Below are 13,911 nucleotides of genomic sequence, written 5' to 3'. Positions count from 1 at the left end.
AATGCCTCACAGAGCAGCAGACAGAGAAGTTATCTCCTCTCTGCATATTAATATCCATCAGAAATGCCACACAGAGAAGAAAAGAGCCATCCACTGGCAACTTTTAAAGTGCCAAATGTTCTCAGATGTAAATGTATGGTAATTAAATCTGTTGTTTCAGCTTCATTTAACAGAGAAATAACTGATTCAGACATTAGGTTTCTAAACCTCTCATAAAAGGGTGTCCATTGACTGAACTCAGAATCTCATGTTCATTAATTCAGCTCTACTTTGTACCATTTCATAAACACTCTGCTTTTACAACGGTTGCTATTGGAGCCAGTCGGAAAAGAAAAAAATGTATAATGAAATAGAAAAGTTAATAATGCAATGAAAATGTGGGCTTGTAATTCAGCTAAAAAGAAAGATAAAAGAACTCCAGAAAAAATTTCAATCGTTTTATTTTCACTGAACAGAATTGTGTTTACTAAAATATCTGTACAAATTAAAATCTAACAGCAGATCACTCAAACCCACTGACATCACAGTAACCCTCCAGCACTGCAAAGACTATTGTTTCGTCGTAGCAACAGTCCACTCTGTCCTCAGTGTGTGGCTTTATCATAACATACTGTCACCAGATGGAAGCTGATTTTATTACTTGTTTTTATCCAGTTCTTTGCTTATACTAATATCTGCAAGAGTAATGGTCACTGCCCAAGAAAAGCTTTGCTCTTCATCAGCTGATGCCACATGACCTTCCAGTCAAAGACACTTGTGTTTTTAAAAGATAAAATGATTTTGTTGGAATGATGGTAGGAACAGAAAGGCTGGAATATGTTGTAGTCCACACTAAGTGAATCTGTCTCATACGAAAAACAGCAACCAAGCAGTAAAGGAAAACATATAGGAAAATAAATATGAGTAACAAAAAAACCATGGTTTTCTAAGAAAATGAGAAATGTTCAATGTGAACAGATACATTCTGATTCCCCACAGAACAAAAAGAAAGCACAAAAAGAAATAAACAGGAAATTGAATGCAAGCATCCAAACATCTGACATGAATACTTGGTTCATTCACAAAAAACAGCAAACACTCTCGTCCATGTCAGAAAATGCATTCGAATCGTCCCAGATACAGCTGCTCATTTAATCATTTTAAACATCTCAATAAAACAGAAAAAAAGACTGATCGATATAAAGTCATAACTTTTAAGATTTACATCATTAGATATTTACAATTGTTCTACTGACAGTATCGACACATTATAAATTCAATACTTTGTTTTGTGCATCTATATGTACAGACTTTACAAAAATACAACCACAGAGGCAGAAACAAAACAAAAGAGGACAGAGCATGAGTGTGTCATTCTGGCTGTGTCTTCCTGTCCTGCTGAGCTCAGAATACCAGCTCAGGCTCAGGTATTCAAGTGTAAAGCAGTGAGGCTCGACAAAGCATCACTGTCTCTGTCCGTCTCCTCAGCTCCAACACCTCCAGGTCAGCAGGAGGTCAAACCCCCACCTAAATAAAATATTCCTTCTGGCTCTCACTCGGACCGTTGTGTGAGCTGGTCTGGCTGCTGAACGGCAGCTCCGGGCTGTCTTCGGGTTTTACTGTTTTTATTTCCCGGCTCTGACACAGCCCTTTACTCCTGTAGAGGAATCGGCCCATTATGGCTAATGCAGACACAGTCACAAAGATCACGACCGCTATCACACCTGTGAAGGAGAGAAACGGCAAAAGTTACAGCAGCTTGGCAATGAGAATGTCAGCAATGGATGTATCTATGTTAGGAAAGTCTACTTTAAAAACTAAGCACATTTAATTGTTTTCCAACTTGGGTTTTTCTGACACTGACCCAAAATAAAGACACTTTCTTCACATGGATTTACAGCTTTAAATCAGTTTTTAGTAGCGGTAGCCCTGAGAGTAGTTACAGCCCTGGGTCTGTGTATCTAGGTTAGAGTCAGCTTCACACATCTGGCCACTTCTTTGCAAAACTGCCCGAGCTCCCTTAAGTTTCACAGGGATTTCTGAACTTTCTGGAAATTAAAGTTGTTGTTTTTAAGCAGTTCCAATGTAGCTTTGGCTAAAGTTGTGAGTCACTGTATCGCTGGCAAATAAATACTCTCAACTTGACAGCAGCAGATTTTCCTCCAGGATTTCTTTGTAAGCTTCTATATTCATTTTACGCTCAAGTTGGAATGGACAACTTCGTGGAGTAAAATTCTGAGGCTGCCACCGTATCGTGATAGAGGCCGTTTCTGTTGTTGACATTTTGTGTTTTTTTCCAGAACTGTACGACTTCAATTCATTATTGTACAGAGACAGAAGTGAAAAATAGACGGCCCCGTGGAAAATGAAAACGGTGAGGTGAATTTCAAAGGACAGTGTCTACAAAATAAAAACCTCCTCATGCAGTAAAGGTCATGTCATTGTTGTAATATGATGGCATATGCTGTTTTAAAAGGTTTGTCCGTAACACAACTTTCAAGCAAGAGTAAAAAGTTTAAAGAGAATAAAGACTTTGTTTTGAGAAAGGAGTTTTCCTAACACAGGGAGCTGACTGTGTGATTCACAGGGTCGAAGTCTCATTGACGCATTCACATTATATCAGTTATACGTACGTGCTGTATACCCTTTGGTTTGACAATTTCCATCACAGGATGTGATGTTTGTTACCAATCACATTTTCTCGACACTTCAGCATGCAGGCGGCAGATTACGGTGTCGTGTGACCTTATAAGCCTTATCTTCAAATGGGCCAGATTAGAACTGAAGAACCAAATTAGAGACAAAACATTATGAAATAAAACTCCTACTTAAAAAGCAGCTGGTAAGTGGCCAAACAGGCATGAAAAAACCTTAAATTGCTTTTGCTCCATCATTAGTGGTGCAGTCTGCTCATTTTCTCCAGGCTCCCGGGGCAATTTCAGCTATTAGCAGGTTTCTGCACCAATGTTAGCAAATAAAAAAATGGGCAGTCCTTGTACTTGGAATATAAAGTCATTTGTATTCTAATTAGTTGCGGTTTCCTTTGTGTACTCGGACACAGTCATGCTGTTTGAGAGATGTCTCTGGGTTTTTCAGGCTTTCATTTGCACAGCATGCAGTTCAATATTAAACATCATTTCACTGTCAGTTCTCCTGCACTGAGGTGCAGACAGTGGTGTGTAGAAGAATCCAAAGTTTTCAGTTTTGTCTCAAACTCTTGTACATCATCCCCATTGCTTTACAGACACTTTCTGTCCTATGATTGATGATAATGGCAGGGTGACAGTGAAACACGCTGCAGCTACAGTACCTCCAATTAGAGCTGAGTCACTCCTGATGGCGTTGACTAAAGGCTGACCTGTTTCCACTGATCCAGACTGGCCTGCAGCACAGAGACAGAGGAAACAGACAGCAGGCGCAGAGAAATGAAAAGTGCAGTGAGAACGAAAAGATAAGAGGACGCATGAAGAATGATCCCAGGGGAATAAAAAGAGTGATGAGAAACGAATTGAAGAAATGAAGTTGAACAGATGAGAATAAAAGAAAAAAGCAGAGGAGCGGGGAGGTCGTCAGTGACATGAAAAATAGAAATGGAGCTACTGCACAGAGACGCTCAACACAGATAATGTGGAGGGAAACGGGAATCATACACAGTTATACCATCAGTCAGAGCAGACAAGGCAGATTGGACACTACAGCACATCCCACTGTTATCTCTATGACTGACCACAGGGGAAAGATACAGCAGAGGAAACTCTTTCCTGCTCTAAATCAATTGCCTCATCTAGTGGCCGTTACCCTGGTGTCATTACATAACCAGAAACCCAAAGGTCCCATTATGAAGTTGGAGAGGTCTCACCCACACAGAAGGCTGAACGGTACCACCCACGATAACCTCAGGAATATTTATTCATTTTAGCCTCCTGAGAATGTGGCTGCACTAATAGCAGGCTTACACCTGTAGTAAGGTGTTTTCTGAGGTCACCACTCCTGAAGAATCATTATGAAGCCTGTAATCTGCCCGTTTCCTCTCACTGATTATATCAGAATATTAGCCACCAGTATGGTTCATCTATGGGCCGTCCTTAGGGTCTGATTTTTCTCTGACCTGACTGGTGATGTGTGGTTTCTGCTGCGAAGGGATTGGTTGAAGAGGAGCCACAAACGGACTGGACCAGTGGGCCAGTGACAACGACAGGGCTGGTGTCTGGGTGGAGCAGAGCCGCTTTCAGGGGGCTGATGGAGTTAAAGAGGACAGCAGAGAGGCAGCCTGTGAAACCCAGAGAGGCGAGCCGAGCCAGCTCCGGATCCAGCTCATCAGAGCCTGGAAAGAAATACGAGACGGGCAGAGCGCTGTTTAGTAGCAGGTCTTAAAATCTTTGGATTCTCTCTGGAGAAACAATCACATATATTTTCCCTGAATATAATCTGTATGACATGAAACCATCTGAGTTCACCTAAAAACCCTCATATCCTTGGGTCAATCAAAGTATGTTGACTTTTTGTCTCGGGTTTGCCGTGGCAGTGTCAGGAAGTCCCCACAGACTCATCTTATTAAGAACCTATTTCTCAGTCTGTCTCTGAGGACACAATTCAAAAAGAACATAACCAGCTCATGACAAAGTAAATTTCAGTGCAGCCATGTCTCTGTTACACGTCCGATTTTTTTAACACCAGACAGACAGCAAACAAGAGCAGAGGCATTTTGGTGGAAATGTGTTTTTCATGGTGAGAAAGCTTGAACAGTACAGGTTGACTCCCTGGTTTAGTGGAATTCCATTTAATGCAGTTTTTTTCTTTTTGTCCTCGAAACAGTCTTCAAACATTTTAGCAGAGCAACCCGAGGTTTATTTTTGTCCATGTCTGGCCAAACCTTATTGTTCAAATCCACATGTAAGTACAAAAACACTGCACGCTGTACTGCTACAGCTTTCCACAACAAATAATACTGCAATGTCCCAGGAGAGCATCCTTAAATGTGTTATGGCTTTTTTATGTCTAGCAGTGTGAGTACCCTGTCTGGAAAGTGTGGGAAGCTGTAGTGTACACGGCGTATACATCACAGGAGCAAACAACAAAGAAAAAAAAAACATTCTTGCTGAGTTGGCAGAGTTACCAGCAGGGGAATCACTGGCGCATTACTCTGGTAAAAACAACAGTACATGCTGTATATAATGAGCATTTCTCCAGTGTTTGGAACAAGTGGTATACTTGTGGCATATAAGCCATAAGCCATCCTGTGGCTATACATCGTGGCAGTAAGGAAAATCGGCTCTCTCTACTTGCAGCAAAAGCACTCTCATTATGTGCTGTATGAAATCCTAAAAGTAGAAGCTTTGTATTTTAGTTTGTGAAATATTATTTAAGGCTCCACACAGAACCCTAAAAGCCTGGTATAAGTCAGTAAGTAAGTTTGGACTCTAAGTGTGAACACCTGCACTTTAATATTCACAAAGTGGCTTTGTAAAACTGTGACTTTGTGTTATTGAGCTGCGTTTCCAACAGGTCTGACAGCGCTGACATGACTTTACCACCTCTTTTGAAGGATTAATTTCCATCCTGCTGCTCCATCATTATGAATATCACGATCACACTGATACAGCTAATGTATAATTTGACCTGTTGCTGAGTAGCTGGTGTCTGAATTTTCAGTTGATGTTACTTAAAAGAGCGTCATACTTTTGCATTATTTGTAAATGTAGGTGCCTTCGCTTCTCTCACATCTAACCTATCACCTCTCAACTGTAATGATTTGAAAAACGTTCCATCACATTGCTGAGAGTGCCTGGCATTTATATTTATTTCTGTCTTTGTTCTCTACCTGCGACATCCTAGACAACAGCTTTCCAAGGGATCCAGCCATCATGACAAAAGTTTCCAATAACTCATTGTGTGACAAGGCAGAAAATTAGTCTGAGTGCTCTGCAGCTTGAAAGGCCTTGTCTGGGCTTTTGTGGCTGTCTCACTCACCGTGCACTCTGCCAAGGACCAGCAACCTGATGCCATTGAATTCTACATCAGATGTCAGGTTGAAGTGCTCTTTGGTGTTCTGGTCAATCTGAAAGAAAATGAAGAGTTTCACTTCAAAATCAGTTTTTTGGAAAAAAAAACAAACAAAACAAAACAAAACAAAACAAAACAAAACATAAAAACAAAAACCTTGAGAACTTCACTGGTAATTCTATGAGATAAAAATTTTTTTTTTTTCCTCATCGATGCACAAAAAACAACAACAATACGACCCAAAACAAAAGGTTGCAATACACTAAGATGGGTAGAAATTCTGGCTGTCATACTACCAGGACCTGAGATGAGTATATATCAGGTCCTGGTAGTAAATAAGTAACAAATATCTATGAAAAATTGCTTTGACAGGTTTGACTGCAGCTTGTCCCCGTCCTCTTCCTGCTGCTTCTGCTGCCGGACGCTGAAGTTGACCGACAAAGTGGCTGCAGAGAAAACCAGACTGTCTCAGGTGTTCATACTGAGTGAGTGGATTAGTGTAGTCCCTCGTGTGTGTGTGTGTGTCACCTGCACAGAAACAGAATCTGCCAGTCTGCTGATAGTGACGGTATGCAGCTGTCCATTGGCGAGGTTCCTCACTTTGCTCCTCAGGACATCTGCATCTTTGCTGCTGTCCAGTCTGTATCGCACCTCCAGCTTGTCTGAACACATGAAAATCAACAGAAACATCATACTGGTAAATTCCCATCAAACACAGAAAAAACAGGACCTCACAATGAACAAGTTCTCAAAAGCCTCTTATAAACTCATTTCTTGGGCTTTATGGGATTTTGGGAAAACAGCAGAAGATTAACAAATGATGAAAAAATGATAATTTGCCCTTTCGTGATTCTTCATTAATACAATCGCTTTAAATATTCAGGATTTTAACTTCTAAAATAAACATCTCAGTAAGTTTTCAGCTTCCTTAACTAGTCAAAAACCCCCACACAATTACATGTTGCAAAAGCAGAAGCACTGAAATTATTTCCAAATATTTGAATTTCTAAATCTGTTCCTGTAACCTTCATCAGCTTTAATATAAATTTATTTTAGTCAGTATTAATATGTATCCAGAGAGGTCTGGATGTTCCAGGGCAACAGCAGCTGAATAATAAACCCAAAAGAATCCGATATTTAGGAAATTAGGGCCAAGTACTATGAATAATACTATACAGAATCAAGTTAATTTATATGGTTTTCATGGCATTTAAGATGAATAATTTCATTCCACTCCGTGACTGAGAGGATGATTATTTGAAAATCAGGCTTTCCTGGAAAGCATATTTTCTATTGTACTGTGCATATTAAAGCACTGAAGATGATGACTAATTCATACGAGCCTATCTTGAATAATAATTGTGAATGCATGTAATCCTGGTGAGGCCACAGTGTAATCTGAATAGGACAGAAGAGATTCTATATATACAGGAGAGACAGAAAGAGCAGAGTGAGAGCAGCAGACACACTGACAGAAAAAGGTTTTATTAAGTTGTCGGATGAGGCATTATTCATATTTTTTTCAGCCCTGATAATTATTTTTTAACACTTAATGCTTACCTTTTGTGCCACACTCATTGGAGAAGAAGAGACAGGGGAAAGTGAGAGTCAGTCTCACAGTGTGTTCACACTGTAATGGTGACGATTAACAGGCCACAGGAGGTGACTACAGAGCTGACACACTCAGAGGACTTCAGTGACTCTCAGCGAGATTGTTGGTGGTGAAAAGCTGGTGATGGCTGAAATTTTCACCTTTCAACAGTTGTTAACAACACCAGATTTCCATGTGTCCCTGTTTAACAACTGAAACCTTTTACCTCATAGAAGAAGACTTGTGAGTCTAAAATGGAGGACAATTTGTTCATGGCAATTCAGACCACACCAATTCTCAAGTTATGGTGGCTAAAACCACCAGGATGATACTTTAAAAGACAAGGCTGGCAATATTTTCATTGTACACAAACCCATAACAAGACCAAAACCAACAACGTGTTATTCAGTCGCTCAATAATTTCCAAATTCCACAGCCTGTCTGGCGCTCTCAGCCCTGAGCCCCGTCAACATGAAAAACAAACAATTTCCCCAGATGTATCATTGAAGGTTAATACCAAATTATAGAAGAGTACACAGTTTGGTTGTTAAAACTGTTACGGTGAGACCGTTACACAGATGTGGCTACACCTTCTCTCAATGTTAAGAACACAACAGCACATCAATCAGGCTGCTAACAGTCTTGGCACAGAGTTTTATCACCACAAGAAACCTGTTCCAGAGTTTTAATGGGGTGCTTCAGTTTTACTGCAGCTACCCACGGACTACCTGATCACCATGGTAACTCTAATGACCTGCTGGCCATTAGCTTCCCTCAGTCAGTTAGAGCAGCCTATTCAAAGTCTATTTACAGCTAATCTAGGTGGAATCCCACTTGTAGTAGGTTTATCAACCTTCTTTGTCCTTTCCAGTTCGAATGACTCCACTTCTCACTCTTCTGGCTGAACTCACGGCAAGTTGATAAAACACAGAAACGAATGGCAGCAGAGGAGGGAAGAGCCAGACGAAGGGAATAAGATGGAGAACAGAAAGAAGGCGCAGAAGACGAAGAAGAAGAGGGGAAGGCAGACGGGAGGTAGGACAAGAGGAAGCAATGGATGTTTCCACGCGCACAGTATCTGTCTGTTGTAGAGTGACAGGGATGAAATTTAATATAAAATTTGATGAAAAACGTCTCTATCTGATTCAATTCATCGGAACTGAAAACTGAGTAAAACCTGTTATTGACTTACTTAAACGTATTACTTGTTTTCCATAGTGTTAAACTGTGAAAATGTAAAAAACATGTCACACACCTTATGAAGACAGAAATGTTGGTTAATCTTCCATGTGACATTAGTTATTAACCCATTTTTAGTACGTTTTGTTGCATATCTTATTACAGTTTGAGATGGTGTAATTTCATTATCCAACAATGAAGAGGCTTTACATTAACCCTTCCTACAAAGCATCACAACTAACTAACGCAACGTCAGATAAAAACAAATCTGGAAGTTTTCAAATGACACAATATGCATCTGTCACGATAGTGATGCCAGTGATTCATTCTCTGTCAAAGACACAATACAGATAAGAGGATCTGAGCGCTCACCATGCTTGTTGAGTAGCAGAGCCAGGTACTCTCTGCGGTAGGAGCCCACGTAGAGGAGCAGAGAGGGATTCTGGCTGGTTCTGAAGCTCAGGGAGATGTTTTCTGCTCTCAGGGTCATGTCAGAGTTCATGGAGGAGGGCAGGGCGCCGCTGCTCCTGTTGAGCTCGTTCACCGCCTGCTCCTTGAAGGTGTAGCTGATGGAGGTTCCTGCCTTTAAGCTGGCTGAAACCTCTGCAGGGAGGCAGATAATGTCAAACCGTTTCCTTACACACGGGATCAACAACAGTTGTCTCATTTGTGGAGTGTGCATTTTCAAACTTTAGCTGTAAAAAGCTGAGCTTGAGGAAAGTGAAAGCTCGGTTCACAGCTGCTCCTCCTCACATCAAGTATTTAAATGAGGTCCAATAACTTTATCATTTCACTTTACCACATCAGCATTGTTTCCCAGAGACAGTAAGTCAGTGTGATTTGCATTTAAATTTGCATGAGCATATACAGTATGCCTTCACACTGCATCTAAGCAACAACTAATCTCACAGTGGGGCCATATCAGTGATTCATACAGAGCCTGAGCAGCACTGACAGTGCCTAATTAGTGAGCTGGTGAGTAGGCAGCCGCAGAAAACCAGTTGACAGGTGAAAAGAACAATGCAAAGCACGGCTGCTAATTATAACGCTGCGGGGATCAGAGTTGTGATTTCCGTTGCAGATTTACCTGTGGAGCTCCAACAGACAATACAGCTGGGGCTGTTAAATATTGAATACACATGAGGTTGCGTTACTGTGCTGACATGATGACTCAAGTCTTCCTGTGATAATCCTTAAAACAAATAGTCTGGGTGTGTGGTCTTAAAAAAAAAAAAATGTCACCATCGGGATGCCCAAGCAGGGTTACCTTTCAGAACACTTTTTTTTTTAAGACGATAAGCAGTTGTTGGAAATGTTTAGTCTGCACACAGCTCTTTGCATTCTACATGTCGTATCATAAGGTTTTAAAGGCACAAAGTATTATTGAAGACATTTTCTATTGTTATCTGCACTAAACAAAGAGTAATGTCTATTAAATACAGAGGAAGAAACTTGCAGCACACTGAGGTCAGTGTTTCCCTTCAGTGCAGGAGAACATTTGTTGTAACTATGCTATGAATTACAATAATTCTGAATGATTCAGGCAAACGCTTCATAAATGTGGTTAAAATTATATCAGTCACTTTAGTGTAGCTCCTAGACTCTAGTTTATCTGTCACCTCCTTTGGCTTGGTCTCTCTTCATATCTCAAAGTGTGTGTGTGTTTTATCTATACACCACTTTCAGGTGCTGCACTGTAAGAGCAGCGTTTGGGCATCAAAAGCTGCTGTTACTGAAATTACTCTTTCCAGGCTTTAAGAGGTGTCAACATTCTCGTTTAGTTGTGTGCTTCGTTTGAAGAGAACTATTACTTACTATCCGTAAACACAACCTAAAGTTTCCAAAGATACCAAATATGTGAGGGTAAATTTGGGAAAAAGTTTATAAAATGATGTCCAAGACATCTAGAATATCTAGAACATCTAATGGAACTGTGTAACCATAAAAAAAAAAACATGGAATCTTGATCTGGATATTATGGGTTTAAAATGATGCACCCTACATTTTGAACAACACGTGATTGGTGACAAAGCTGCTGTACCTCTGTCGCAGAAAGCTCCAGTGTAAGCTGACGGGCCACAGTCACAGGAGAAGCTGTTTGGCCTCTCCACACAGCGTCCCTGGTTCTGGCAGAGGGAGCCATAACTGCTGCAGTGGCCTGGACATCCTGCCTGGACCCCAGGGGTGATCTTGGCTCTCTCCTCCAGGTCCAGGGTGATGCCATTCAGCTGCAGAGAGCGAATACAGCCCCGAAAGCCCTTCTGCCTGGACGCCGTGCCCCCTGGACACACACACAAAGGGAAAGCTTCAGCACCTGGTTACCTGGTTAATCATGTAGTCCATAAAACTGATAAAAGTGCACCTCACAATGTTCCAAGGCCAGTGTTGCTACAGATGAATTTTCTCTGAGTGGACTAATTGATTAATTTATTTCAGCAGTACACATGCTCTGCTGTATCTTTGAATCACCCCCCCCCCCCCCCCCCCCGATTTTGACTGCAGAGGATTTGACACATGAAAAGAGCTTCAGTTTCTTGAAAGCTTCAGTGCAACTACAGTGTGCCTATTCAATATCCTCCCTAAATGTGACAACCTCAGGCCATTCTAAGCCACCTTCATACCACTTTTATTTCAATTAATTGATAAGTGGGTGGAAAAGAGTTTCAAACATTTTGATCTTTGTAGAATATAACTATTAAACATTCTTTTAGGTGTGGGTTGTAGTGTGTCGTTACAGGACCATAGCAGTGTTTCAGTTTCTATTCATTTCAGAATGGTATGAAAACTAATCTCATAACTTTCATTATGCTGTGTATCCATCACAGTGAACATCCAGTCTGCACCATTTCAATTTCTGAGTTCCATCATTGTTGCATGGTAATGCAGATTGATTTGAAGGTCTTTGATCAAATTGTGGAGTGACACTGACTGATACCTGATCTTATTATTAACAGAGTACAGAACAACCTCTGTATCTCCAGAGACAAAGATTTGTCGCCACCCTCACACTGAATGTTTTAAACGCTGAGGTGATGAAACACGGTGAAACGCAAACTGGCAGGTGAAAAATTCAAGGAGCTGACTTTTTACTGGCTGTCTGGCTGCCAGCCAAGCACCGTGCTGTTCGTCAATATCTGGAAAGTTGACGAGCTGTCAGTCTCTCTGACAGCCTGCTTGTCCTGCCTGGCTGGCTGACTGTGACAGGAAAACATTTTTTTTCCCTTCTCTGGCAGAATTTAAACTCCAGAAGTTATTGTTTTCTGACTTCTTGCATTACAACCTCCAACTGTCCTCAGAGTTCAGGTTCTGCAACATTATAATTGTCTCAGAGTGCCAAACTGGCAACCTCAAGACTGTTATGATGAGATAAACAGCTTTCCAGGACTGCACAGTTGATGAGGTTCATATCAGGGCCCAGAGTTTCATCAGGAGCTGTCAGGAAAGGACTACCTTAAGTAATGGACTGGATTTAAACACTGTACCAAGGTTATGGGAAGGAAACTGACCACTACAAAGAGATTTTCTGTGAGTCTATTAACTGTATATAGTATTACTCACATAAACCTGGCTTGTATAACAAGAATACTGGCTGATTGGTGCAACTTAAATCTGTCCGTTTCAATGTGTATCAATAACCAGAGGCAGCACTGTAATAGGCCCCCAGCGCTTTAGTGAGGGTGAAGGCTTTAAGTTCTGCACTTCCTGAGGAGCAGAAGAGACAAAGATGTAAAATCACCAGTCTCGCTGGGGTCAGTCACAATATACCTTATGAGTCATTTAGTATGTGGTGTGGGTGTGTGAAAGAGAGAGGGATGCGAAATGAGTGAAAGAAAGAAAGAAAGAAAGTGAAGAGACAAGAGGTTCTGGAAACTGTTGAAGAAAAATAATGCCCTTGTCTGAATATTATGCTGTTTTTTTTCTGTGTTGAGATCTTATGAAGGAAACTTTGAATTGCATTTCAAGTGTGTGCAGTAGCCCTGTCACAAAAACACACACTTACCTATAAATAACTGGCTGTTCAGCTGCAGGTGGATGTGCCCATCAGCAGGAGCCGCCTGCGTGGCAGCAGGGAGCTCGTCGAGGCGAAGCGACGCCTCTTTAACATTACGCTCGGCTCGAATGCGATGCCACCTGTTGTCGTTCAGTGGGAAGCCAGCCCTCACACCAACCTCCAATGGACCGTTACCCACATCAAAGGAGAAGAGGACCTCAGTGGAGGCTGCATCAGGAAAGGAAGAAAATCAAGACTCACTGTAAATAGTCAACATTTCTTTTTACCACCCATTCATCGTCTTCCCTTTCTCCCTGAAGCCCGTTCTTGACTTGGCCAGGTGGCTCCTGTAGTATTTCTTATAATTCAGTTGCTCTAGCTGCTGTTCTTATCATCCCTCAGTTCATGAACTGGTTTAAGTAAAATCACTAATGGTGTCGCCCTGTTTGCATGACACAAACCACTCTGAAGTCCTCGTTCCCTGTAAGAGTTTCACCATCTGTGGAGGGAAGAAGACGAGGGAGCAAAGAGCCAGTCGACACATGAGCTTCACTGGAAAAAAAAAATCAGAGTAAAGTAATGTTTCACCAGAGTGATGCAAACATAAACTGACACCAGCCAGCTCACAAGGATGGCACACTAAAGTGCAGCGGTCATAGCAACCAATTAAAACCAATTGCCTGCTGGACACCTAAACCGTTGTCGTCCCTGTCAACCAGCTACAAAGACAAATCTCTACACAGCAACCAGCTACAAGAGCGTAAGGCTCTTTGATATGACGACCAGCTACATTCAGTGTGTTTACATATTACCATATTACTGTTGGTTTCCCACAGGAAACTGAGTTATATGGAAATAAACTGTGTCAGTGCTGGTGACAAATGTTTCATGATCTACAATTAAAAGATACACAAATGTGTTCAAAGATCTGTGAGTAATCTGTGCCATGTTACAGAAAATGTTAAGTTTTTTATTTATTATAGATTTATTAGATTTATTTATAGATTGTTGAACGTGTGCGCACATAATCTGATATGTGTGAACCGGGAAACATTCATGCGTGGAGTCTTGAGACACACACAGTCTCCAATCCACAAACACAAACTTCCTTTTTAATCTCAGATACAATAAAGATATATTTATTCAAACTGCTTGTGGATTGAAAATA

At 41.1% G+C, this 13,911-nt stretch overlaps 1 protein-coding gene across 1 annotated transcript in view; it reads right to left on the bottom strand.

Annotated features, from left to right (window-relative positions):
• Window positions 1-1,482: 1,482 nt before the first annotated feature.
• The window catches only part of LOC121189483 (contactin-associated protein-like 4), a 51,593-nt gene continuing 39,164 nt past the window's right edge, over window positions 1,483-13,911 (bottom strand). Inside the window, exons 17-24 of the mRNA XM_041049639.1 lie at window positions 12,753-12,971; window positions 10,794-11,033; window positions 9,125-9,355; window positions 6,511-6,644; window positions 5,950-6,037; window positions 4,088-4,303; window positions 3,290-3,361; window positions 1,483-1,703 (exon numbers count right to left, since the gene is read on the bottom strand). Coding sequence (XP_040905573.1) covers window positions 1,507-1,703; window positions 3,290-3,361; window positions 4,088-4,303; window positions 5,950-6,037; window positions 6,511-6,644; window positions 9,125-9,355; window positions 10,794-11,033; window positions 12,753-12,971 — 1,397 coding nt within the window. The 3' untranslated portion in view covers window positions 1,483-1,506. The remainder of the gene's footprint in view (window positions 1,704-3,289; window positions 3,362-4,087; window positions 4,304-5,949; window positions 6,038-6,510; window positions 6,645-9,124; window positions 9,356-10,793; window positions 11,034-12,752; window positions 12,972-13,911) is intronic.

The sequence above is a fragment of the Toxotes jaculatrix genome, chromosome 11 (genome assembly GCF_017976425.1).
Source record: "Toxotes jaculatrix isolate fToxJac2 chromosome 11, fToxJac2.pri, whole genome shotgun sequence".
Classification (NCBI taxonomy): domain Eukaryota; kingdom Metazoa; phylum Chordata; class Actinopteri; family Toxotidae; genus Toxotes; species Toxotes jaculatrix.
Note: the sequence above shows the minus strand (reverse complement) of the source record. Positions and strands in the feature narration are given on the sequence as shown.